Source organism: Apostichopus japonicus, chromosome 12 (assembly GCF_037975245.1).
Source record: "Apostichopus japonicus isolate 1M-3 chromosome 12, ASM3797524v1, whole genome shotgun sequence".
Lineage (NCBI taxonomy): Eukaryota > Metazoa > Echinodermata > Holothuroidea > Aspidochirotida > Stichopodidae > Apostichopus > Apostichopus japonicus.
In genome coordinates this window covers 14,452,666-14,476,476 of record NC_092572.1, presented here as the reverse complement: position 1 = coordinate 14,476,476, position 23,811 = coordinate 14,452,666, and the positions used below count along the sequence as shown (strand labels likewise).

The following is a 23,811-nucleotide window of genomic DNA, read 5'->3' as shown; positions in this document are numbered from 1 at the left end:
CTTGCTTGTCCTGACAAGACAAGTAAGACAAGACAAATATGGCCATACACAACACTCTCATTTTACAAATCGCCTTTTTTATGACAATTTTCATATAAAGACAAGATATTTCAGCCGACTGTCCTTTTTGTACAATTATTGACGGTACCTTGAGATGTGCTACAAAAATGAAGTGTTAATTGTCACTGATGAGTAATATTTAAATAATAAGTCATATCGGAAAATCTTTCCATCATTTCAGATAATGCTTTTGTTGTCCAACACTAATTTATTTCCAGACTTTTGTATAAAAAGTGATTATTACAACCAGTATTAACAACTAAGTATCGACTAATTTCTACCATAACTAATAGCAAAACATATATACGAGTATACTTTTAGTTATACGTGATATTGTGTTAGCAGTTTGAAAGCAAGTTTCGATGGGAACAATATAAAGAATATTGAATAATTATGCAAGTGATACGTTATTACTTTAATTCTATAATATGTGTTAATATGCTATCAATATTGAAGCAGCGCTATTTTTCTGATAAAAACACTGAAACTTAAAACGTACCTGAATTACTTGAATATAAGCTGATAAAGATAACAACTATCCAAATAGTGTCCATTGTAGAGCTCGGTTTCTTTCGTGTAAAATGAATTCTTGTAATGCTACTTTGCACCTTCACTATATGAAGGATGATAAAGGCAAAATGGATAACATAAATAACTGGAAATAGTTGGCTTATGTCATAAGGAAAGAAAATTGAATAGCGAATGATACATTTATGAATCAATTTGATTAATAGGCTGATGATTCACAAAAAGCTTGTGAGTTTCGGCTCTAATTTATTAAAATGTTACCTTTCATTCAGTTTTTACTAATGACTTCTAATATTTAAAGTTATAGTTTTATAAGTTACGGAGGCGTGTAACTGCTCTGGCGAATGAAATATAATAACCATCATAGGTAGTTATAGTTTAGAACTATCATTATCAATGCGGAAGGATTTGGTAAATTAGCTTCAAAAAATTACAATATCATGAAATTCAACGTTTTGGTAATGTAGCGCCATGTATTTCATCGTGTAAATTTATAAGTAAACCAAAGCAATATTCGTAGTCTTTCTGGGTTTGATTTGTTCAACACAGATAATTTATAATCCTTTATTTCGAGATAGCGGCAGACAAGTTCATTTACCTTCCCTAAGCAAACACATACTTACTAAAACGAAAGACGCATGTATTAAATTGTTTTCAAGATCGTTCGGCGGAGGTACATTTATTACAGATTTGTTCATCATTAACTTCAAAATGCAATTTGTGTATGTATAAGTTTCAGTTTACATAGTTATATTTTTGCAAATCAGTGTCGTTTATTTTTCACAAGGAAAAAGAAATCCGATATTTTATGGAACCCTTGACAACCGATGGCGAAACTAATGCTTTTATTGTTAACATACATTATTGGAGACTAAGCGATTCATAAGCTGTTCACATTTTCTTGTAGTCAACTATTAACAGTGTTTTATGGTCACTAGATTGAAAGGAAAGAAAAATACGTAAATGGTTTAATGGGTAATTAGTGAGGCAATGATGAAGTAACACTAGCAATTGAGTGTTGTACGTACTTCCTTAATAGGTGACGAGAAGTGATCTGGTCAACAGATCTGAAGAATCTGTGTCATTACGTTGCTTACCTTGTTTTTCGTTTCATGAATTACTGTGTTGCGTAGCTATAACAAGTTTACGTTTCTTTAGCCGTTATATAGGAGAGTCATGTACCGCTTCCGTTGCCGTGCAGTAGTTTACCTCTATGTGGCAAACATTCTAACCGTGCTTACTCTAATGACAGCAGGTAATAATTTCCGTCGTAAACTATATAATTTTTGTAGGTAGTACCTTTAGTTTTAACAAACAAACGGGTCCATATCGCTGATGTATAAAGGTAATGCCACCAATGTTGGTTGTGTAATATTCCACGCTATACTCGCTTATCAATAAAATTTCCCTGAGAAAATTAGCAAATAGGGAACATAACAAATTATTCTGATATGAAATTTTATCCCTGTTCTTCAAAAATGTTTTTGTCACACTAATTTTTACGCTAATGAGAGCCCTACCTTTCATGAAATACAATAACCTTGGTGTTGACTGTAGAACTGTTACGGTATTAAATGTCTCAAGCCAGATAAAGTATTTTTTCTTTTTTTTCCCTCCATTTATTGATAGTTTCAGTCAAATTAACAGACTTCATATTTTCATACTATAGATGCTTCAGATTAAATAAACGTCATAACAAAATAACAGTTGTTCTAATAAACAGCACAATTGATCGAACGAGATTAATGGAAAAGAGAATCACATGTCCTAAAGGCTTGTTTAAGCTGCATAAAGTTAACCTTACTTTTACTACGATATCGATGTTGTGTGTACTTGTTTACACTTATTGTAAACTTAAATTTATAGAAGAAATCCTCTACAACAGGAATACATTTATTCAATTTACATTGAAAGATGAAATGCTTCATATATAAAATAAGAAAATTGTATGGGTGAGCTACATCAACACCGAAACCAAGAAGAATATCCTTCTTGGAGAAGAAGAATTGCTTATTTAATAACATAGCCTCAACCTCTAAAATAAAGGTGGATGTCACACTACACTCCCAGAACAGATGTTCTATACTTTCAATATGCGTATCGCAAAAGGTACAGTTTGGAGAGTAGGATTTTTCCGATAGTATGAAGAAGTTTATTGGTCCCAATTATTCTATGTAAAACTCTAAACTGAAAATATTGGATTTTTGATTCGGAAACTGTAGCCCAAGGAATACTGTAGAATCTATTCCAATCTTCAGTCGTCAAGTTGTTGAACACATTAGCCCATTTACGGCTGGCGGTAGGTATCTGAGCGACTTTATCTAAATATCGGGAATAAACACACTGGGAAGTAGAGTTGGAATGTAAGACCTTATCCAGCCAAATCTCATTACAATTGGGGAAATTACAATTCTGAACATAATCTCGACGCCACTCCAAAGGAATCGCATTAATTAAACCGGTATAGATAGTGAAAAGAAACATTGGAAGATTAAATTTAGTACGAAAAAAGTGGAAGGTTAAGGGTCTCCCGTTTTCGCCGTAAAGATCTCTCACATACTTGACATTAGCTTCATATAAAAACTTATAGAACACAATTTGGTTGTTGATACGAATGTAAGAATTATTCCACAAAAATTGATTACCGTAGTTATCAGTTGGATTATTAAAAGATATTTCACACCAAGCCTTAATATCTGACTTACGAAATTATTTGGAATGCTTATATCTCCTTTATTTGCAGTTACACTGAAACAGAAACTGCTTGCCAAGTTTGTAAAGCTCCAAATCAAAGAAAATTTTCCAGGGACCGTGAATATCGTTACAGTAACGTTTGATCCATGTGCACTTAAGGCTATTGATGAAACTATGAATATGAATGACCTTTAGCCCCCCATCTGCTAAACGATTTATCATTGACGATCTCTTTACTTTATCAGAACTACCTCCCCAAATGAAATCGAAAATAAGCCAGATAAAGTAGATATCACAAGTTTAATTGAGAATGGTTCGCATAATCTTCGATTGTTGGTTAGATTGGATAAACTAGTGCATATGAATTATATTTTAACGTGCAAAGTAAGCATTGGAAACTCCAACAAATGTATAAACACTTTAATTTTTCAAGGTTTCGAGATGCAGAAAGTAAAAATAGTATATTCGAACGTATGCTCAATCTACCATCCTTAGAACACACACGTCAAGGGACCCGTATGCTAATAAATGTTGCATAACGTTTTTCAACTCTAATCATTACAAGGAATTAAGATAAGTATATTGAGTTAGTACTACATAATCACATCCGAAACTTCTGTTCGTTATGTCCCCATTGTTGTTTTGATTTTGCATTAACCATGAATATGTAAGTACAGAAAAATAGCAGGAAAAGTGAACCTACGTTACATTGTTTTGAAGAAACTTTCTCATACGTAGTGTACGCCGAAATGATATCATTGTTGAATGCCACATGCTGGAAGTTTTCTTTCTTAAACCTCGAAGTACTCACACCCCTTAATTTGCACGATAAATTCGTGCACTTGACAGGTTGAATGGCTTCGTATCCCATCCACCATATATGGCCAGTGATGGCAATAACAAAGTCATGAACACAAATATGATATTATTGCTTTAAAGCTAGACTTTTTGATAAAATATCGTAGCCCTCTAATATATATGTTAGAACCATGCTTCATGAAGAACATCATTAGAAGTTACATTTCATGTTTTTCTTTTTCTAACGTGCAGGCAAAGAAGTACCAACCACCAAATTAGCTTCCTTAGGTAACATCGCTGAAATTACCTGTTTCTTCGATTCCGATGATTCTTGGTTGATAATGATATGGAAATCGATGGAAATCACACTAATGAGTCATTCATGGCATGAATCAGACACAAAAATTGATGGCAGATTTACTTCTATTATCGGATCAAATGGAAAAACATGCCGATTGCTTATAACAAACGCTTCGTTTGAAGATGTTGGCAAATACGTTTGTTCCAAGTCGTATTATGTGTCTGGACAACCGGAAAAGTGTTCTTGGAATCTGGATATTCAAGGTATGCCTTAATTACACTCTTAAAACATCCGGATCAAATTTGATTCATTCCGGATCAAATTTGATCCGGTTTCCGGATCCCAGGGGCACCGACCCCGTCCGGATGAAAATGATCCGGATTTCCGGATCAAAGAACATTGACCCCATTCCGGATCAAATTTGATCCGGCTTCCGGATCCCAGGGGCACCGATCCCGCCCGGATCAAAATGATCCGGATTTCCGGATCAAAAAAACAATGACCCCATTCCGGATAAATTTGATCCTGTTTCCGTTTCAAGGGTTCTTACGTTCTGGATATGTTATGAATAAGAAACAACATACAAATCTGAAAATAACTTGGCCATGTCTTTATTCTTTTTAACAACTTCGTTAACAAACAACGTCAACTATTTCTACTTACAGAAAGAGGTTGATTTGGGTTACAATACTGATGAACAAAAGCGGAAATGGAAATGTGGATGGAATGCGAGAGTTTTATCAAGGCAGCAAAAGTGTATACTATTTTTAGTTATATCCCTGCTATATATGTGACTCGTGACTTGTTGTGGCAATTTATGTGTAACTTTTTGCTTTCAAAATCTTTATTTTCTAACTAGAAGCATATCTTATGCTTTAAAATCTCCACTAAAGATATCCTACAATAGGTTCAAATATTAGAATGTGCTTAAAAGAGATCATCTCCTGCTAACTTTAACCTTTGAAATCTACATATTGCAGGAAAATGAACAATTCTGAAAAATGCTACTCCACCAGCCTCTCAACGAATGGTCTTACATTATTTACCAAATAATGATACTTTGATACATGTTGGTTTGTTACGAATAACTTAGTACTATAGAATGACACAACTTTGATATTGTACAACTTAACAATAGGTAAGACTTTAAATTGCATGCACAAAACTTTGTTACATACAGCAGAAATGATAGAGATGTGATTTGTCATGGGAATAAGAAAATGTTTGTAAAAATAATTTCCTTACTATGTTTACCTCTGCAAAATTTTATTAAATATTAATTGCATCGAATGTTCTATGTATTAAAATAAATGAAAATACTTCGAAAACTTAAGTATTTCACTGAACCACCAACATGTTTGGAAATGGACAAGTGCTTGCATAATCACGTATGAATGCTTGATGATGTTTCTCTTGTTACTTTGAGTGGCATAGGCAGATTTGAGTTGGGGGAGATGGTGGGGGCAGGTTAAGTACCAATGCATCACTCACTCTTTATACTAGAAATAACACCATCCCTCTATTCACCTCTTTAAAATCTGAACAGCTCACACATAACAATGAGGAATTTGTGCAATTAAATTATGCAACCGGCTCACCCGAACTATTCCAGTGCAATTTGACTTGTCAATATTGAACATTAGTGGACAAACTGAACTCAAACTATGATAAATTTGTTATCTAAGATAATGTGATATCCATTAATACCATGACGGGTAAGAGAAAGGTGATGATTACTCAGTCTTTTGGTTCAAAAAGTTCTCAAAAAGTCCCAGGTAGTATCATTCTATTTCAAGTATCAAGCATTTTAAAACATATGTCAACTGTCTGCAGAAGTCATTGCAAGGTAGCCCCCTTTTTTCAACTCTACTAAACACCTGCTCTGGTTGCTCTCTTGGTCCTCATGCCAAAACGAAAGGCTGTGGCTGTTGAACTTTATCAAGGACAGATGGTATGTTTGTGCCAATCTATTGAAAAGATATATGAGAAATTACACATTTTTGTTTTCAAATTGCAACATTCTGACATACAAGGATACAACCATACATTGCCACAATTTTGAAATTTTGCAACCAGCTCCTCATCATCATCACCATCATCACCAACACCACCATCATCATCATCACCAATACCACCATCATCATCACCACCACCACCATCTTCACTATCATCATCACCACCACCATCACCAACACCATGCATCATTATCATTGTGATTCTCAATCATTTCATAACCGTTAGGTCATTCTCTCTGAGAAACATATATGATTTTAAGAATGTGAGGCAACCTTCGTTAACTTAAAGTACTAAAAATAGTCATAAAAGAAAGAGAAAAAGCAGATTTGCATGATTTTGAAGCTCAGTAAAATTGCAATCAACCTAACAGGTACCCAAGGAAAGGCTAGAAAAGGACCAGCAAAACACTCATACCATACTCTTATGGCCCAATTAACGTTGATATATAATGTGTAGCCTACAACATGGCATTATTCACTCTTCTTAAGTCTTACAGCAACAGTAAGCTTTTGGCACTTTAGTTCGGGTTCCTGTTCGCCAAGTGACTGAGCTAGAATAGCACATGTAGTGAGTAAAACTCTTACCATGTCATCTGTTGTGTATTTTCTGAGAGAATATCTCCCACAGAACTCTTCTTATTGTCTCTGATATTAAAGGCTCTGTGATACTCCAGTTTCCAGACACGTTACCATGGCTGAAATAACACACTCCTCTGCATCATCTGTGAAGAACAATCATTGATATCGTTTTAAGCAACAAAAGTAACTAGATGCAAAAACTACATGAATGAATGAATGGATGAATGGATGGATGGATGGATAAATGAATGAATGAATGAATGGATGGATGGATGGATGGATGAATGAATGAATGAATGAATGAATGAATGAATGGATGAATGAATGAATGAATAAATAAATAAATAAATTAATAAATAAATAAATGAATAAATAAATGAATAAATAAATAAATTAATTAATTAATTAATTTAATTTAATTTACCTGATATCAATTTCAAATCTGTTGTGTCAACCAGCTTTGAAGGTTTATGAGGGTCGCAAACAGACTTCTTTGTCTTATTTTGGTCCTTTCTCCTCACGTATCGCAGTCGGTTTTCCAGGTTGACTGTTGCTTCATGGCGACCTGTGCCAGCACAAAACTAGACTTCCTGAAATTTAGCAAAGACAACATATGATAGCAAAATGTTACTTCTCTAAAAATTTATTGTAGTAATACCTCCATGAAAGTTCATTTCTGCATTTTTTTTTTATCTGCAGACTTCATGCAATTAAGAGCCTATTCTTATCACAAGCCATACTGTACAGCACCCACTTTTGCACACAGTATGGTATATGAACACAATTTGAAAAGACCTGTATTTGGCCAATTTTTCCTTACCTTATTTTGCATTTTAAAACATATTGCCATAAATGAAGTTTACAGAACGTTTCAATACGGATCTCAGATCTTTATGATCTATTTCCATGAACAGTATAAGAATTCAGAGAAGTTTCTGCATACCATTTAGTGTGTTCTTTTACCCCTCTTTTTGCCATTACTAGGCAAGACCATAAGCAACTTTATGCAAAGGTGTATCGGTATAAGCATTAACATAAAGCGGCATACCTGCTCGGTATAACCGGGTATACCTGAAATATTCGCGGAACCGCTACTTCAAGCGTCGACTGTATTATTACACAATACCATGAACCTATGGACACTAGCCTACAAATGTATTTGCGATTTAATGATGACTTTACCATCTCTGTTTTTTTCTTTTGCAGAAACTTATTTAAATATTGATTAAAAAAAAAAGTACGAAAAATCAGTGTTGTTTTCATTTCAACGCAAAAGTACAGTTCAGTACACTCCACTACTGGGCCCAGTCCAACCACAACACTACAGTAGCATATAGGCTTATGCCTTATTTGTAAATGATCACCTTATATAGAACATACTGTACAGGGAAAGACTGATTCCCACTGGAGGCAAGTCTTACATTACCTAAATCTAAATTACCAGGAACCCTTATTAGGCCTTGCCTGCCTTACTTATGTCATTCAATTTATTTGGTTATCGAAAAATGACAATCCACTTTGTGGTGAAGTAGCAACTGAACATTAGAACCCACTAATAGGCCACTATACAGTAATACTGTTTGCCCTGTAGCACCATAGAGGCTTCACAATAGTACTGCATACTGCTGTGTGTAGGCATGTACAGTACTGTAGTATACTGTACAGTACAGTCAATCAAAAACCACCACACGCTACACACTATAGTGCACACTGTATAACGCTAGGCCAGAGTTAACCCGTCACGGAGTGAGCATAGCTTCTTCAAATCATTAAATTTATTGCGTATGATTAACACAACAAACAAAATGGAAAGTGCCTAATAACTCACCTTTGAAAATCTTGACGTACTTCTCCAATCCCCATTGAAGTAATTTTGCTCTTACGAGATCCATAAGAGCATTTCGTGAGTGCAAAGTTTGGAAAAGATGGCTACGAATAGCGTTCGAGCGCTGCAAGCACAATCAAAGCTTATGTCACATGATGTACATCAGCCAATAGCATCAAGCGCTACGTTCTGATCAGGAACGGTACAAAGGAATGATACCATGCCTAATGAAATTGAATCGGGAATGGTTGAATTTTATCCGGGAATGGATTAAACTTATCCTGAAAAGGATGAAACTATTTTTATCAGGAATCCGGGTCACAAAAGTGACCCGGAAAAATTAAGAGTGTAGTATAAAAATATTAACACTTTTTAAGAGAACGATTCCATAGACTGGTTTTCATCTAATTAAGTCAAACTTCCTCGTTCTCTTTTACTTTGAAAGATGGACCAAACATAGTTCATGTATCAACGGTGCATGAAAACCAGACAATCTCAGCACAATGTTGCATGACATCAACAGCGGTCAACAATGCAACCTTTGAATGGACATTTGACAGCAAAATTCCCTTTTCGCAAGAGACAAGTATCAATACCATGGCGTCTGCTCATCTGATATCATCATGTAGCAATGTGTCATTTGTTGCCCATAGGCGCCATCATAATCTACTGTTGAATTGCTCAGTGCAGAATCAGCTTAGTATTTGGTCAACCTGGCCGGTGAAAGTTATGTGTAAGTCTTAAAATGTATTTTACTTCTCATGTAATTATTACATCTTGGGTGGAAAAATAGCTTGGTGGTTTTATTGCAATAGTTGATAGTAACGACGCTGTTAAGGGTAATAGCGTAAGCCAAGTGCATTCATTTACAGAACAGTTTTGTTATTTTCAGAAAAAAAATATGTGTTACACTTTAAGGAATTAAACATAGATAGTAAATACTATAATATATTTTAAACGAGACTTAAAAACAATGTTTGAATGTGATTTCGTATTCATTACAGATCCAGCTAGCGTAAGATGTAAACCACATGATGCATTGTCGAATTACGTCATTGCAGATAGAAACGGAAACGTCAACGTAACGTGTGTTTCCGATGGGTACCCATCCCAAGATATTGGCATACAAAGCCTTGGTACAAATCATACTGGAATCTGGCGAAATTTATCTTTCGCCGGAACTATCTTAGAGATAGACGGAGGGCACAAAACATGGTTGTATCAAGTTAATATTGCAAGTTATAAGAATGTAACATTGCGGTGTGCTAGCTTCAACTGCCATTTGCAATGTACACAGGGTGATGGAATCCTTGTAGTAGCAACATGTAAGTTCTGTACCAAATTTAAGAAACTTGGTCACGATTGTTCGGTGTAATTAAACATAGTTAAAATTGAACTAACCGTTTGTCACATGAGCATTACCACATTTCCATTCTGGTTATAGTGGTTAGGATATAGCAATAAGTACCAATGTGATTGTTTTTAACACCAACAAGATGTACGAATGGAGATCGCATTTCTTTTAATACATATGGAAGGTATTAGGCAGTGAATAGCAGTTCTCAAGTTAGTGTAGCTGTTGTGAAGACTGGATGTTGACAAAAAATACCATGGTTGACGTGTGGAACCATTGCAATACTCTTTTGCAAATGCATATCAGTTTTAACAGTATGATGATGAATACCGGATAAGTTATTCCATGAATTGTTCGAAGGGGCATTGTTTCTATCCATTTCGATTACCGGAGACAAATATCCAGCCAAAGACAATATGCAGTTACACTTTACATGTAGTTGTGCATGCTACATCTTACCAAGGCAATGTTGATGCAAGTGGTAAAAGGAAATTCTTAATACATACAACATATATGCAGTAGGCCTACACAACCCACATCACTTGTTCTTGAAGAACTATCGTAATAACATCCCCTAACGCAAGTGTTTACTATGGTAGCTTTGTAATCTGTTTCGTTGGTATTTCCATTAACGAACCGGTATCGGTATTTAAAAAAAAAGAGACGAAGATTGATATGTTGCTAAAATTAATCATTTTTTTGTTTTGTATAATTGGTTACACAGCAAACATATCATAATCTACATTGTGTTTACTTGCAATGGCGGGGGGGGGTGGGGACAGGATGGTTGCAAGTCACTCTTAAAATATAACCGGTTCGTTGCTCACAATTTCCAAAGCCGGTTGGTTAAGTGTTGTCAAATTTGCAGTTGAAGATTCAATTTCGGCCCTCAAAAATGACAGAAGACTTATTTGGGATACTACTTTCTCATGTTCGAGCATGACGTGTAGAAGAGTGTTTGTTTTATGATGATATTAAATCGTATCCATACAACAATGATTTCAAATATTGGGACAATTACATTACTGTAGCTGAATTTTACTTACAAAAGTATTCGGACTCATCAAAACTAATGGGGTCATGTAATATTCATCTACAAATGAAATAGGTATATTGTAGCACGTAATATAAAGTGTGCTTGACGTACCATACCTTCAAATAACGCGGTATGTACTCATATCTAAACTAGTAATACATAGGTGATTTCTACCTAGCAGTGGTAATGTATTCGACGTCTGACTCACAGTTCAATGTGTAACATTGGTTTAGTCTATAAATAAGCAGATCGCACATTACAATGCACCTTAGGTCATACAAATATCAACATATTTTGGTAACCGATACGAGGCTATTGCATATGGGTCGAGATGGTTATTTTTTCCCTTATCATTGTTTATCTTACAAAAATGAGATAATATATATGTGTATATTGTTATTGTATTTCATTTTGACAAGTTCTTAATAAGCCAGCACAATCAAATAATTACACAAACTAACTATGATTGGTATTAACAAGTTACTCTTGGGATTATTATTCTGTTAATTGTAAAGATTTTACGATAGAAACAGTACCATGCTAAACTGACAGCTCGATTAAAGGTGTTCTTAAAGAGCTAAACAAAACACAACACGTTTCGTTTCAGATGTGGCAACAGTTCGGATGACGACTCCCGCTAATTTAAAGGTTGAGATTGGTGATAACACAACGATAACCTGTCAAACCCAGGGGTTTCCACGCCCGAACATATTTATCGAGAAACAAATTTACTTGAGAAAGTGGGTGAAGCTGCCCTTTCAACCAGTCCACGTTGAAACGACCACTGATACTGATAAGCAGATGACATGGCAGTTTCACTTTACAAACATTGCAAAGGAACACGAGGGCCAGTACAGATGCGTTGCCAACAATACAAAAGATGACTTTGCATTGAGTGATACGGTGGTGGTGGAGATCCAACGTAAGTATTATGAGCTTTTCATTTTTTTTTTTATAGTGATCAGTATCATTAAGCAAGATATTCAACATTTAGTACACCATCTCTCTGTTTAAATCGTAGCGAAAAAGAATTCCGTGAGAGAAAGTAGGGAATTTAAAATACAGCAAAAAATGTAGATGATGAGTTAGTGTTCTAGAACCTTCAGAAGGTACACATCAATGATCAAACTTTTAAATACATTTGTCTATATATGATACAAAAACGACACAGATTTGGTGTTTGGATGATTGGATGTTTAATTTGCAAAAAAGGAACGCTAGTAATACTACGCCTAATGTCTAATCAGCATAGCAAAAAGTAATTTTTCTAATTATAATTGTTCTTTGGTAGTCACCCTGTGATACAAAAGATAAGGAAAGAAATGTCTCCATGTGTCATAGAATATAATATTATGTATACAAACCTAGTTTATATCATGTCTTTAAAAAAGCATTCGTTATATTTCCTCTCACCTGGTATATTTATTTGTTTTTGTAGAAAGAGAGGACTCCGGGGTTGCCGGCAATACTTACATTATCTCCTCTATCGCAGTTATGTTTGTAGCATTGTTGTTGATTATAAGCGGTAAGAGCTTCGGTATTATATTCATCGTTTACGTTCTCATGCAGATCAACATGGAATCAAAATATGAATGGAGATAGCATAACAGGCAACTCTTTATCCAATTAAGGACATGGACGTCATTAAAGACATAGTAAAAATAGGACGGTCTGGGACGAAGAAGCTGTACATATGGTCAAGCAAACATACCTTTGCCCATGAAATTTGCTTGCTTTAAAAAGATTAGTATTGTCAGGACGTTTGAGTAAAGTTGTTGGTATGCTTCTTAAGCTAACTGTCCCACTGTCGTTTAAATTATGTGAAAACGCACTTTGACTTCTCTTCTACAGTCTCGTAACAAAAGAAAGACATATTACACGACATTTTGCTTCTTTTAGTAGGAAAGTTACTTGTTAGGCAGCTCAACCATGGAACAGCAACAACTTCATTTGCCAACCAAAGTAACGTCGGGTAATTATTTTGATTTCTTGTATTAATGAAGCAAATTAATATTTGAAAATACTCATATATGAGCACGTCTTTCATGACTCTCTAATTTAGAATGTGTGTTTACTAACAACCATTTCTGTATTTGCCTGAAAAAGCTTTGGTAGCTGCCAGACTAATCGCCTCACTACAGAAAATGAAAACCCAGAGACAACTTTGTACTACAGTGCGGAAACAATACCATTGAACAATTTCACAGAAGCAACGGTTGGTCCACAGATAGCAGAGAGTAATGTTTTATTCATCACTAAAATGAAACAAGGTGATATTCGACAAAGATGGCTTGGAACTTTGCAGTCTGAATCAGGAGTCAACAACAGAATTCATATTTCCACACGTGGGCAGAAATGTAAGCTGTACAAGTATTTTTTTCTAGAATTTCAATAAATAAATCAAACATCAACAAATGTGTGCATGTTTTTGGACAAGTACCCCTAATAAATATAGTTGGTTTTACATTTCTGCATATTCAATACTGTCCTTTGAAGGCTGCTTGCTTATACCTACCGACCGAACGGACAAAACGGTTATCTTCAATTTATACTACAACACTATTTTGTTGACCTTAATCTATTTTCTATAAAAAATAATTAAAACATACAGATGGTATGTAAATGTAATATTAGTCACAGCAAGAAGAAACAAACCAGTATACATTATTATCTTTAAGACGTTTTGTATAGCTACTGTTGTTTGTTTTAATAATTTAAGCTACCTACGCTGTGGTGGAAGAATGGAATCACTTCATCCGCAACGTTGGCTATTTACCTCCACATGTAAATCTTGTCAACTTACTTGGTTTCTGCAGAAAAATGGGTGAGAAATTTTTCCGATTTGTGAAAGCAGTTAATGATTTTAAACATATATAGTTACGTATAGTTAAACTCTAACAAAATATTTGCATTGCAATTTTGATTCTATAGGATATTCGATTGTATATCATTAGAATACTGAAACCTCGTCCATCAATTGAAAATATTATAGGATTTGTTTTACTACTAAACTAGTGTTCGTTTCTTTCTTGATACAAACATGTTAGGTATCGACTATTGCTTGCAAGAAGATTTATGCAATGGAACCGTACGAGAGTATATAGAGAAACACTACGGACAGGATTATCTTTATAGAAATGCAATGGAACCTATTCCAAGTTGCTTTTACCGCTTTGGAAGAGATCTAATTTGTGGTGTCCAGTTTTTGCATTTACATGGCGTAAACTACATTTTTTACACTTGTTACAATGCACTAATATTACTCCCCTTCTACATATAAATATGATACAAAACAAAATATTAACTTTTCTTAGCACATGTCATATACTAGAACATATCTCTATGTATATGTTTCGAAAATATATTTCGAACATCTTTTTATGTATTTCTTGCTTTTATCATTTCTAGTGGGTACATCCTGGAATAAGTGTTGTCAAGTTGCTGTTGAATAATACCTCAACCGGTTGTAAACTGTACGACTTTTGTGGACTAACAGTAGCGGAAGAACGCATTGAAAAAGAAATTAAAAAGGTGTTGATATAAGTTCACCTTCGTTTTGTTGTCATAATTTTTATAACTGACACTCTTTACTCACTGCTAGGTTAAATAAACGAGAAGTATATGTATTGGTTTTTTATGGTAACCTTCACGATATGATGCAGAATTAGTAAGGGCAAATCTAGTTGTAGCAAACTCTAACAAACAAAGTTCAGGAATTCAAGAGATAATCAATTAAAAAAAGTAAAGGATTAAGTTTTAACTTTAATTACTGAGCATCCCGAATTTCGCCATTGCATTTCCTCATTATCGTTGTACTAGCTAAATGCAAAGGACACTGGCCATAGAACGTGAGGCTGACAACAATAGTCTGTTTCCAATATATGTTCTGCCTTGTATATATATATTCATATATATATATATATATATATATATATATATATATATATTAGTTGTCACTATAGTTTCTATCTTTCCACTAGTATTCAGACACTAATATAACTCCATGGTGACAAGTATTATCCTGAGTGTGTACACCTATATAGGAGAGTCAAGTGGACTACTTCATGCATTGACGAGCCGCGTACTCGTTCGACTACAAGTTCTGAAAGCTACATCATGTTGCTGTTGTTGAACGAAACACACTCGATTTTCATCTACAATCAAGATTATTTTGAAGTTTAACCTTCAACCTTTCTCTTCAATAGAATGGTCCCATTCCTTTCCTCAGCATGGCTCCTGAGGTATTTCTTCAAACAGTTTACACTCCAAAGAGTGATATTTGGTCAGTTGGAGTTGCATTATGGGAAATATTTTCTTATGGTAAGTTTACTCCTAAAATGAGAACTGTTACTTCCTTTCCTAATTAATTTAGATCATTATTATATACTTTCGAAGCAATTAATAGATGTATACATTCATATAAATAATTGCTATAATAATTCAGTTAATTCAGTCGTGTTCCTTTACAAGAGTGGTAGCTTCTGCATTAGGCTAAACAGCAGTCATAGTAATTTCATGCTGCTGCAATGTTTTATTTTTTTTTTTTTTATCATCGCATACAAATTGAATCCAGTCATCTAATTAAACAACATGGACCGCATGAGACATATTTTAGCATATCTTTATCGCTAAATACGCATTAACAAATGAAATAGATGATGTAATTGATATCTCTCAGAAACAGTTTTATTTCCCTTCCATAGGAGCACGGCCACCAACACATGAAGACGTATCAAGTGTGAAAGATGTAGAAGCAAAGCTCATGCGTCCTGGGAACTGTTCCGAAATACTGTTAGTTTTTTTTTCAATTGAAAGAACTTCCCTTAAGAAGATGTACGCTAATACCATTTATAATTATGTATAGATGAAGAAAAATACTGTTAAGGATCTACTTTCAAACTAATTTGTCGTTGTTTACTTATTTTATTTTATTGCATTTATCTGTCAATTATACTAATCTTTGTAATGTTTGCGTCCTATTGTTCCTCAATGTAATTGAGTGACCGCTAACACATGTTATGTATAATGCAAACACTTCTCAGCTGCCTCTTCATTGTCAGGTACGCCACATTGACGCAATGCTGGGAGTTTAATCAAGAGGATCGTACATCACTTTCCAGCTTGAAAACGTGCTTAGAGGTCAATATCAGAGACGAATGGCCAAAGTCGACAACCAACTTCGAAAAGGTAAATTTCAACTGTTATAAATGATCTTGGTCAGGTTTACCTTAGTTTTAATGAATTATAAATGAAATTACTCACTGGCATCCAATTAGCATACATTTTCACGGAATTTGTTTTGGTTCAACAGAATGTTGAAGACTCGATGAAAACTTTGCCATTCAGCAATAGTCAAATGGAACAAGCAATGTATGAACGACACATTGAAGTCTCACCACGAAACTGAGAGGGTTCTTTGGTTCCAGAAAAATTTAACGCAGCTTGATACAGCTTTTTATAGCTCAGCACGCTTTACCGAAATCGTTCGCACTCTTCATATTCCAAAACGCCTTTAGCAACAACATTTATTACTTTAATATCTTCAAATCGTTATCAACAATAATAACAAAACTTGGTGGTGACACTTTGTTAACAACGTTTATTGATGTTGAGTAGCAACTTTGATAACTTTAATAAAGAGCACGTAATCAATGTTTCGTAAACGAATGTTTCGTTTAACGTGTTTATCGTATAATGATACATTTACACGCACTATTTTGCATTTGGAACGTATAAGCAAATCATGACATATTCATATGGCATCGAGAGACTGCACAGTGTCTGGAAGTCTTACTGTAACAATCAGCGCATACGGCAGTTAGTAGCTTACTTCAAAGTAACACCTTACATTTTATTTAGCAAACAAAAGTCAACGCTAAGTTCAAGAAGGTAAATAAAACAGAAAAAAAAGTAGTAACGATAAATTTGTAGTTTGTTTTAGCTCACGCTGGTCTTTTTAAAATTTTGTATCTAATTTAGGGACTGGTACTGTAAATACGACAGTGTTATTCACTTTTACGGCTGTCGTTGGACTAGCTTGTTTCGACTGTCATGATTGCATATTCTATTCAATAATCTTTAAGACATATCATCCCATGTAAAGTGAGTAAAATCATCCTTTCATGCTGATTGCTTGTCATAAACTGTTTTTCTACTAAGCCAAAAAAAAAACACACTGTACAAACAAATCAAAACAGACTCTTCAGTAATTGAACCCCTATACTGATAGACTCTAAAAGTAAACGATTAATCTTAAAGCTCGTAAAGATCCACTCATTGTGTAATATACTTTTATGATATCATAAATAGATTTACAATAACTCTATCGAGAAGTCTTCACTGTAATGTAACATGCGCTGTGTCAGTAATGTATATAACACATATTGAGATCGATGAGCTTTTTTTCTTATATAAAAGGTCAGAGACAAAACCTCAGATCCAAAATAGACTGTTCAATCGGTATACACAATCCTGCAAGTAACTGTAGGTACAAGGAAAGGGAGTAGAAATGTTGTATTTGTTAAATGCCCCACTACGATGAATACCAATACTGAAATTGTAATGTCATTGATATGTTATTGTGTATGTTCCGTCTGGGCCACCATATCTAACTTGTAGCTTGAGGATAAAATAAAGAAGTTTCATTTGGTAGTATGCGATAGATTTAGCATGTTATGCAAGCTACATATCAGATATAATGAGGTAAATGTAACTTATCATTACTATCCACGACTTTTACTAATCGATGGGATCCAACTGAATGATTAGTAATGATTCAGCAGTACAGTAGCGTACAGTACCGAGTTAAAAAAGTGTGGGCAAAACACATGCTCTTGTATGCTTTTGTCCCTCTCATTAAAATGTAAACGTGTATACAGGAAGGTATACTGAAGCCAGGGTGACAAGGGACCATTATCAGCCACATTTCTACTGCTTTTTTGATAAACTTCGTATTAAATATTATCGAAAATACATTCAATGCCTTACATTAAGTTAGTAGCATAGCAATGTCCAATTAGAAGAATGATCATAGTCAGGAAGTAGAATAGTAGTGACCAGTACAAAACACATGCTCATTGACTTAACTCCATCAAAGCGCCGAAATGTGTAGTTTCGTCTTCTTTTAACTATTACACATACTGAATTATTTTCAGTTAACTAGTATACATTATTGTTGAAGTAGCTGTTAAAGGTGTACAATCACGATTCGTGAGTTCTAAAAATCGACTAAAACGTTATGTATGTTATGTATTATTATGTATTCTGTGTTATATTGCTAATGTTGAATTACTGGTATACATTTGTTATTATTGTATTAACTAAGCAAAAATCCGCACTGTACAGACAAATCAAATCAGTCTCTACATTGTTTGGACCCTGTACTGATATATTATAAAAGTAAACAATGCATCGTAACGCTCAGGCGGCTACGAAGTTTCAATCAATTCAGTACGTAATACAAATTTGGTATCTTCATGATCTTATGTGCAAAGCCACAATAACTGTATCAATAAGACTTCACTAAAATGTAACATGCGCAATAACGTGAGGATTTATAGCCCGTCGGTAATGTGCATAACAGGGATTGAGTTCGATGTGCTATTTTTCATTACTTAAAAGGTCAGAGACAAAACCAAATACAGATTGTACAGTCGAAATAAAACCTCTGGCAACTAACTGTTGAGTAGCGTATTTGTATGTGTAGCGCGGGGGTTAGGGGGAGTCAGGAAGATAACTGAACTTTGAATAATGTATTTGTTTAATGCCCCTCTACGATGACTACAACACCGACATGTTAATGCTATTGTTGTGTTATTGTCTATGATCCTTCTATGCCACAGTACTTAACTTGTAACTTAAGGATAAATGTAGTTTTACTTGGTGTTATGCGATATATTAAGCATGTTATGCAAGCTACATATAAAATATAATGTAGTACATGTAACTTGTCATAGCCATGCACGCTTTTTACTAATTGATGGGATCCAACTGAATGATTCTGCAGTAGCCTATAGTTCAGTACCGAGTTAGACAAGTGTAGGGCAAGACACATGCTCTTGTATGCTCTTGACCCTATCTTTAAAAAGCTAAACGTGTTTACAGTAGGGTACACCAGAGGTGACATTTTACCAGTATCGACCATTGTTTCTATTGCTTTTTGGGTAAGTTTAATATTAGCTAAGTTACCGAAAAACATTTAATGCATCGCAACACATTAGTAGCATAGCAATGTTTAATTACAATAATTATCCTAGTCAGTACAAATAGTAGTAACCAGTACTCTAAACACTTCCTCATCAACGTAACTTCATCAAATGTATAGTTAATGTATAGGTTCCTCTTATTTTAACATTAACATTAACACAGACACTTTCAGTTTCTAATTACATAATTAGCTATTATATATTATGGTTGAAGTAGTTGTTAAATGTGTAGAATCACGATGTGTGTCAAGGCTTGGATTGGGATTTGTTTCCTCTATAGTGCTTAATATCATATTATGATATAAGGCGGGTAAATTTATATATTTTTTTTCTCAGCCAACAACATTGAAAATTTACTAGAATTAATTTATTAAACCATATAGGAAGAGTATCTTAGTTTATTCGAATGATATCTTATTTTGTACAATACTCTATATAGTTGGTACAATTGCCAATCACATGAAATCGTGTCTTTAAAGTACATGTTGATATTTATTCACAGTATTTTTGCAGGTTGTTGCCTTTAAATTGCTGTTATATCCTTCAAAATGAACACCCATAGATTTTTGAACTGTAACGAGTTAAGCCGGTAGCTGATTCATTGTTGTAACATTTAAGGTTTTCAAATAATACGTGAACAAAATGTTCACGGAAGCAACTAGAAAAATATGTCTGCTTACTATTTTAATAAGTTCAACGAATCAACGTAGCTGTGTAATTTTGTAAGCGGGTGGAGGTTGTCTTGAATAGTATTTAAGGTCAAGTAACCTGTTCACTAAAAACATGTTTTGTTAGAGGTAATGGGCGTGACAATCGCTCAATCGCTTATCACGGAGGTAGCTCATTTTCCACAGCCGTTGTCGTTTGGCGTTAAACTGTATTTTTTGTCCCAGTTTTATTTGGTAGATCCCCTAACGGACGTTTTACCGCAGTCTACATGTAGTTAAGTCGGATTCCTTCTTTCGTCTCCCCACGGCTGTTCCGGTTATATTGTATTATTTAAGTATCCGGACGTTTGAACACAGATAACCTACTAAGTTGTTTTGATGTATATAGTGTAAAAGGGAGCATCGTTGTTAGCAAGGTTCAGGATCTTGATTTTATAGCTAAAAGGTAAAATTGTTGATTTAACATTGAAAATTTAACATAGGGTTAACATTTGAATGTCTTTGTAGTTCCAAGTAGCATTTTGAATATGTTGTACTTGAAGGATGTTGTAAAAGAACTTTACTACTGTAATATAAATTGTTATATAATTGGTTTACACACCGTTTGCATATTCAGGTAATCCTAATTTACATTGATGCACGTATACGATGTAACATATGTTCGAGATTTAGTGAAGTTATTGTTATGGTTTACGTATGTTCAGAAATCTGGCATCACCAATATTTTCAACCTGAAATAATTACTAGTACACACAAAATATTCCGAATTCGTGCTGTTATTCGGTCTACAACCATCCACCCGACCCCGCTATGGTGCCGAACATGCCAAATTAAGGGCGGCTGTTGACGGCTATTATTAACATCCTACTCACCCGTGACAATGTAGTGATATCAAAGTACCATTATGCATTGCAGCACCAAATGATGGGTTTTAACATTCAAAAACTTCAAATAAAGAAACGTACTATTTTATAAGCATACAACATATTATCAACAGTAAAAATGTGATGGATATCTGAACAAGGCGCGCTGATCGTTCGTGTGAAGTGCATAACGTGCCATATACATTGGAGATATATATTCTACGTCCTATATATTCTTAATTAGGTGTAACTTATGATAATCCTAGACCTGCTACGTAAGTATACTTTGCTATTAGACCAAGTCCTATGTCTAGACTTAATTGGTACCACAGGCAAAACATATTGAATTATATAATAGGCTGGCCAGAAATTCAACATGTATTCTAGTTTTTTGACGTTAGTAAAATAAAGATTTACAATAGGCACGCTAGAGCGAAATAAGTTAGGCCGATGACGATGACGATAGCCTAACAGTACCCTTACCGAAATCCCAGATCGGGCCCAGATATAAAAATCCGGTCTAGGCCCAGATCTGGAGTTTCAATCCGGGCCAGATTTGCTCCAGATCGGGAATTTATATCTGGCCAGATGAAAAATTGGGCAGAATTATCTTAATGTAAATCAAAGTTTTATATGGCCCAAATAAGATGTTATCTGGTTAAATTTTTATTGCATCCATATCTGGGCCAAATAAAACTTTATCTGGTTGATATAAAGAAAATCTGCTGGTTTACTAGTGTCCGTTTTAGATGTTCGAAACATAGCGTGGCTTAATTAACAACAACATGAAGAAAAAGAGCTAATGAATATTATTTCATAATTATATGCTTACCTCTTTAAGACGGCACCTTCTTAATTGTTAAAGCCGTAAAGTAATATATGCACCAAGGACAGAAGTAAAACAAGCAGTGGTTTCAATATCGCCTTCACTAAGTTCTAAAACGAAACTACTAACCCCCCAAGCGCATTGCAAGTACACTTTAAACTTCTTTATTATGTTAACATGTGCGGTACAATGGTATCAAAATATAAACGTAACTAAGCATGCACAAAAATGTGTCTGTATTTACATTTACATAAAATACTGTTGTACTGCAAACAATAAACATATCATAAACATACCATATAACTTCGAGGTGGATACGTCGTGTACAACGTTAGCCTTGTTTCTGTTACTGTTATTAAAAAGGATGTTTAATAACATATGTATCATACAGTATAATACATGCACACTGCAAATTGAAATCCGTTGTTGTATATAATTCGGGCATCCTTTGCTTACAACTTGTGCAATGCATGTACATAAATTGTTTTTTTTTTCAAATTTCCATTTCACATGATGACGTTTTCTCGTGTAGAATATACGTTGCTTATAAAATGATAGGTGGCGCTCAATTGTCGCCATATCTGTCGACCACTCTTCAACGATATGGTGTTCTAAAGTAAAGGCCCAACAATGTCAGTTTACATAATTATATTGATGTTTGTAATAAATATTTTACTTGGTACCGTAGAAAAGGTTCCTTTTGAAGTTTCTCTCAAGTACCTGATGAGACGTATAAAGTATTTCTTTAGCTAGAAAATAGTTGTGACTCGAATACGGGAACATACGTTAAAACCATATGAAATTATAAAATTTCAACTGTGAAATTCGCAAATATTATTAGAATGTAGTTTTACTTATTCTTTATCAGCAGATTGGACCACGTTAAATCACACCGATTCATATCACGTTATTATCGTATGATTCCAGTATTCATAATATCTATTTTTATTTATTTATTTGTCATACCGTATGGATGTCAACCACGACTCAAACTTAAAGAGCTACACATTGAACAGTATCAAGCTTAATTGTCCTATTGTCATTCTTAATTGAGTTATGTATTGTTCTATGTTCAATAATTCCTTCCAACTGAGGTTCAAACATAGGAACGAAATGCGTACTAACGTATGTTTTAAGTAATGCGATAATTGCAGTATGGTGTGTTGTGCGTAAGGTTTATTTTTATCTTGCGGCGGATTATTTACAATCATATCAAACGCAACGTATTATTTTAGCTGAGTTTATATCAGTCTTAATACAATTCTAAAGGAATCATCTAGAAGAGAAGAGTAATTAAGAATTTGAAAAAAATAACTCTCATTGGTAAGCTTCTTAATTTCTGTCACATGTTCTTTGTTATTCTGATTTATGTAAATCCCGATTTGTCCACATATTAGAAAGGTTTTTTTCGTGGTCTCAGTTGTCAACAGAACATTTCTTCAAAAATTGGTTCAAGAAATCCGGCATTTTCTCACATGCTTACATTAAAAACCTCCAAGGACAAACTATCAATTTAGTAAGGTGACTTATCAGCATATAATCAAGTTAAGTAAACGACTCTTCAAGTGGTTATTAGCTGATATTAGACCGGTTTCTGTTGCGAAGGTTAGGCCACAGCGATAAAAGGTCTAAATTCCTCATATAAATTTGGAATGTGAAATAGATCTTTTGGACTGTTGACGATTCATTCCAATACGTGATGGTTTAAAAATTCAGTTCGGACTCCTAGCATTAACTTAGAATATCATCAGAAATAAAGAAACAACACCTCATTTAAAGAGTGTACTTATTGTACTTTTTATATATTAACCTTGTTAATATCATGTTTAGGGAAGTAAGCTTTTCATAGCAAACGATGGTTATCCAAAAGGAAAATAACTATAACTTGACTACTTTCCTCAAACCATTAGTGAATTCACTGAACATTCATATAACATATAACCTGCAGTAAAGGATAGCAAGGAATGACAAACTGTCGTATGAATGCCGTAAAGTCGTTTTTGTTTAATACAGGTTGGTAAGGCAGTGAATTTTGTCGTAATACTGCTATAATATTTATC

General features: G+C 34.3%; 1 protein-coding gene and 3 long non-coding RNA genes across 5 annotated transcripts; 2 read left to right on the top strand and 2 right to left on the bottom strand.

Annotated features, from left to right (window-relative positions):
- Positions 1–98: 98 nt before the first annotated feature.
- Positions 99–22,521, bottom strand: LOC139977713 (uncharacterized). Its single transcript, XR_011796645.1, has 3 exons — positions 21,758–22,521; positions 560–673; positions 99–159 (listed from the first exon to the last, which is right to left on the bottom strand). It is a non-coding gene; the product is annotated as an uncharacterized lncRNA (long non-coding RNA).
- On the top strand, positions 1,726–9,310 carry LOC139977782 (uncharacterized). Its single transcript, XR_011796693.1, has 3 exons — positions 1,726–1,843; positions 4,333–4,644; positions 9,246–9,310. It is a non-coding gene; the product is annotated as an uncharacterized lncRNA (long non-coding RNA).
- On the bottom strand, positions 4,645–9,156 carry LOC139977781 (uncharacterized). 2 transcript variants are annotated; one of them, XR_011796692.1, is made up of 4 exons: positions 8,804–9,156; positions 7,400–7,565; positions 6,982–7,118; positions 4,645–6,348 (listed from the first exon to the last, which is right to left on the bottom strand). It is a non-coding gene; the product is annotated as an uncharacterized lncRNA (long non-coding RNA). The 2 variants fall into 2 exon arrangements; XR_011796691.1 differs by lacking the exon at positions 8,804–9,156 and having other exon boundaries at positions 7,400–8,587.
- Positions 13,424–18,412, top strand: LOC139977498 (fibroblast growth factor receptor 4-like). Its single transcript, XM_071986850.1, has 8 exons — positions 13,424–13,547; positions 13,910–14,014; positions 14,238–14,410; positions 14,599–14,721; positions 15,396–15,510; positions 15,894–15,981; positions 16,251–16,377; positions 16,502–18,412. Exons 1-8 carry the CDS (start codon positions 13,451–13,453, stop codon positions 16,595–16,597), a joined length of 924 nt encoding a protein of 307 aa, XP_071842951.1. The 5' UTR covers positions 13,424–13,450; the 3' UTR covers positions 16,598–18,412.
- Positions 22,522–23,811: the final 1,290 nt, after the last annotated feature.

Bases quoted from the DNA above. Each gene is read 5' to 3' on its own strand.
- LOC139977498 (XM_071986850.1), top strand. From the start codon at position 13,451: ATGAAACAAGGTGATATTCGACAAAGATGGCTTGGAACTTTGCAGTCT. The intron at 14,015-14,237 runs GTGAGAAATTTT...CAAACATGTTAG, and splicing joins TGGTTTCTGCAGAAAAATGG to GTATCGACTATTGCTTGCAA. The intron at 14,411-14,598 runs GTAAACTACATT...TATCATTTCTAG, and splicing joins AGTTTTTGCATTTACATGGC to TGGGTACATCCTGGAATAAG.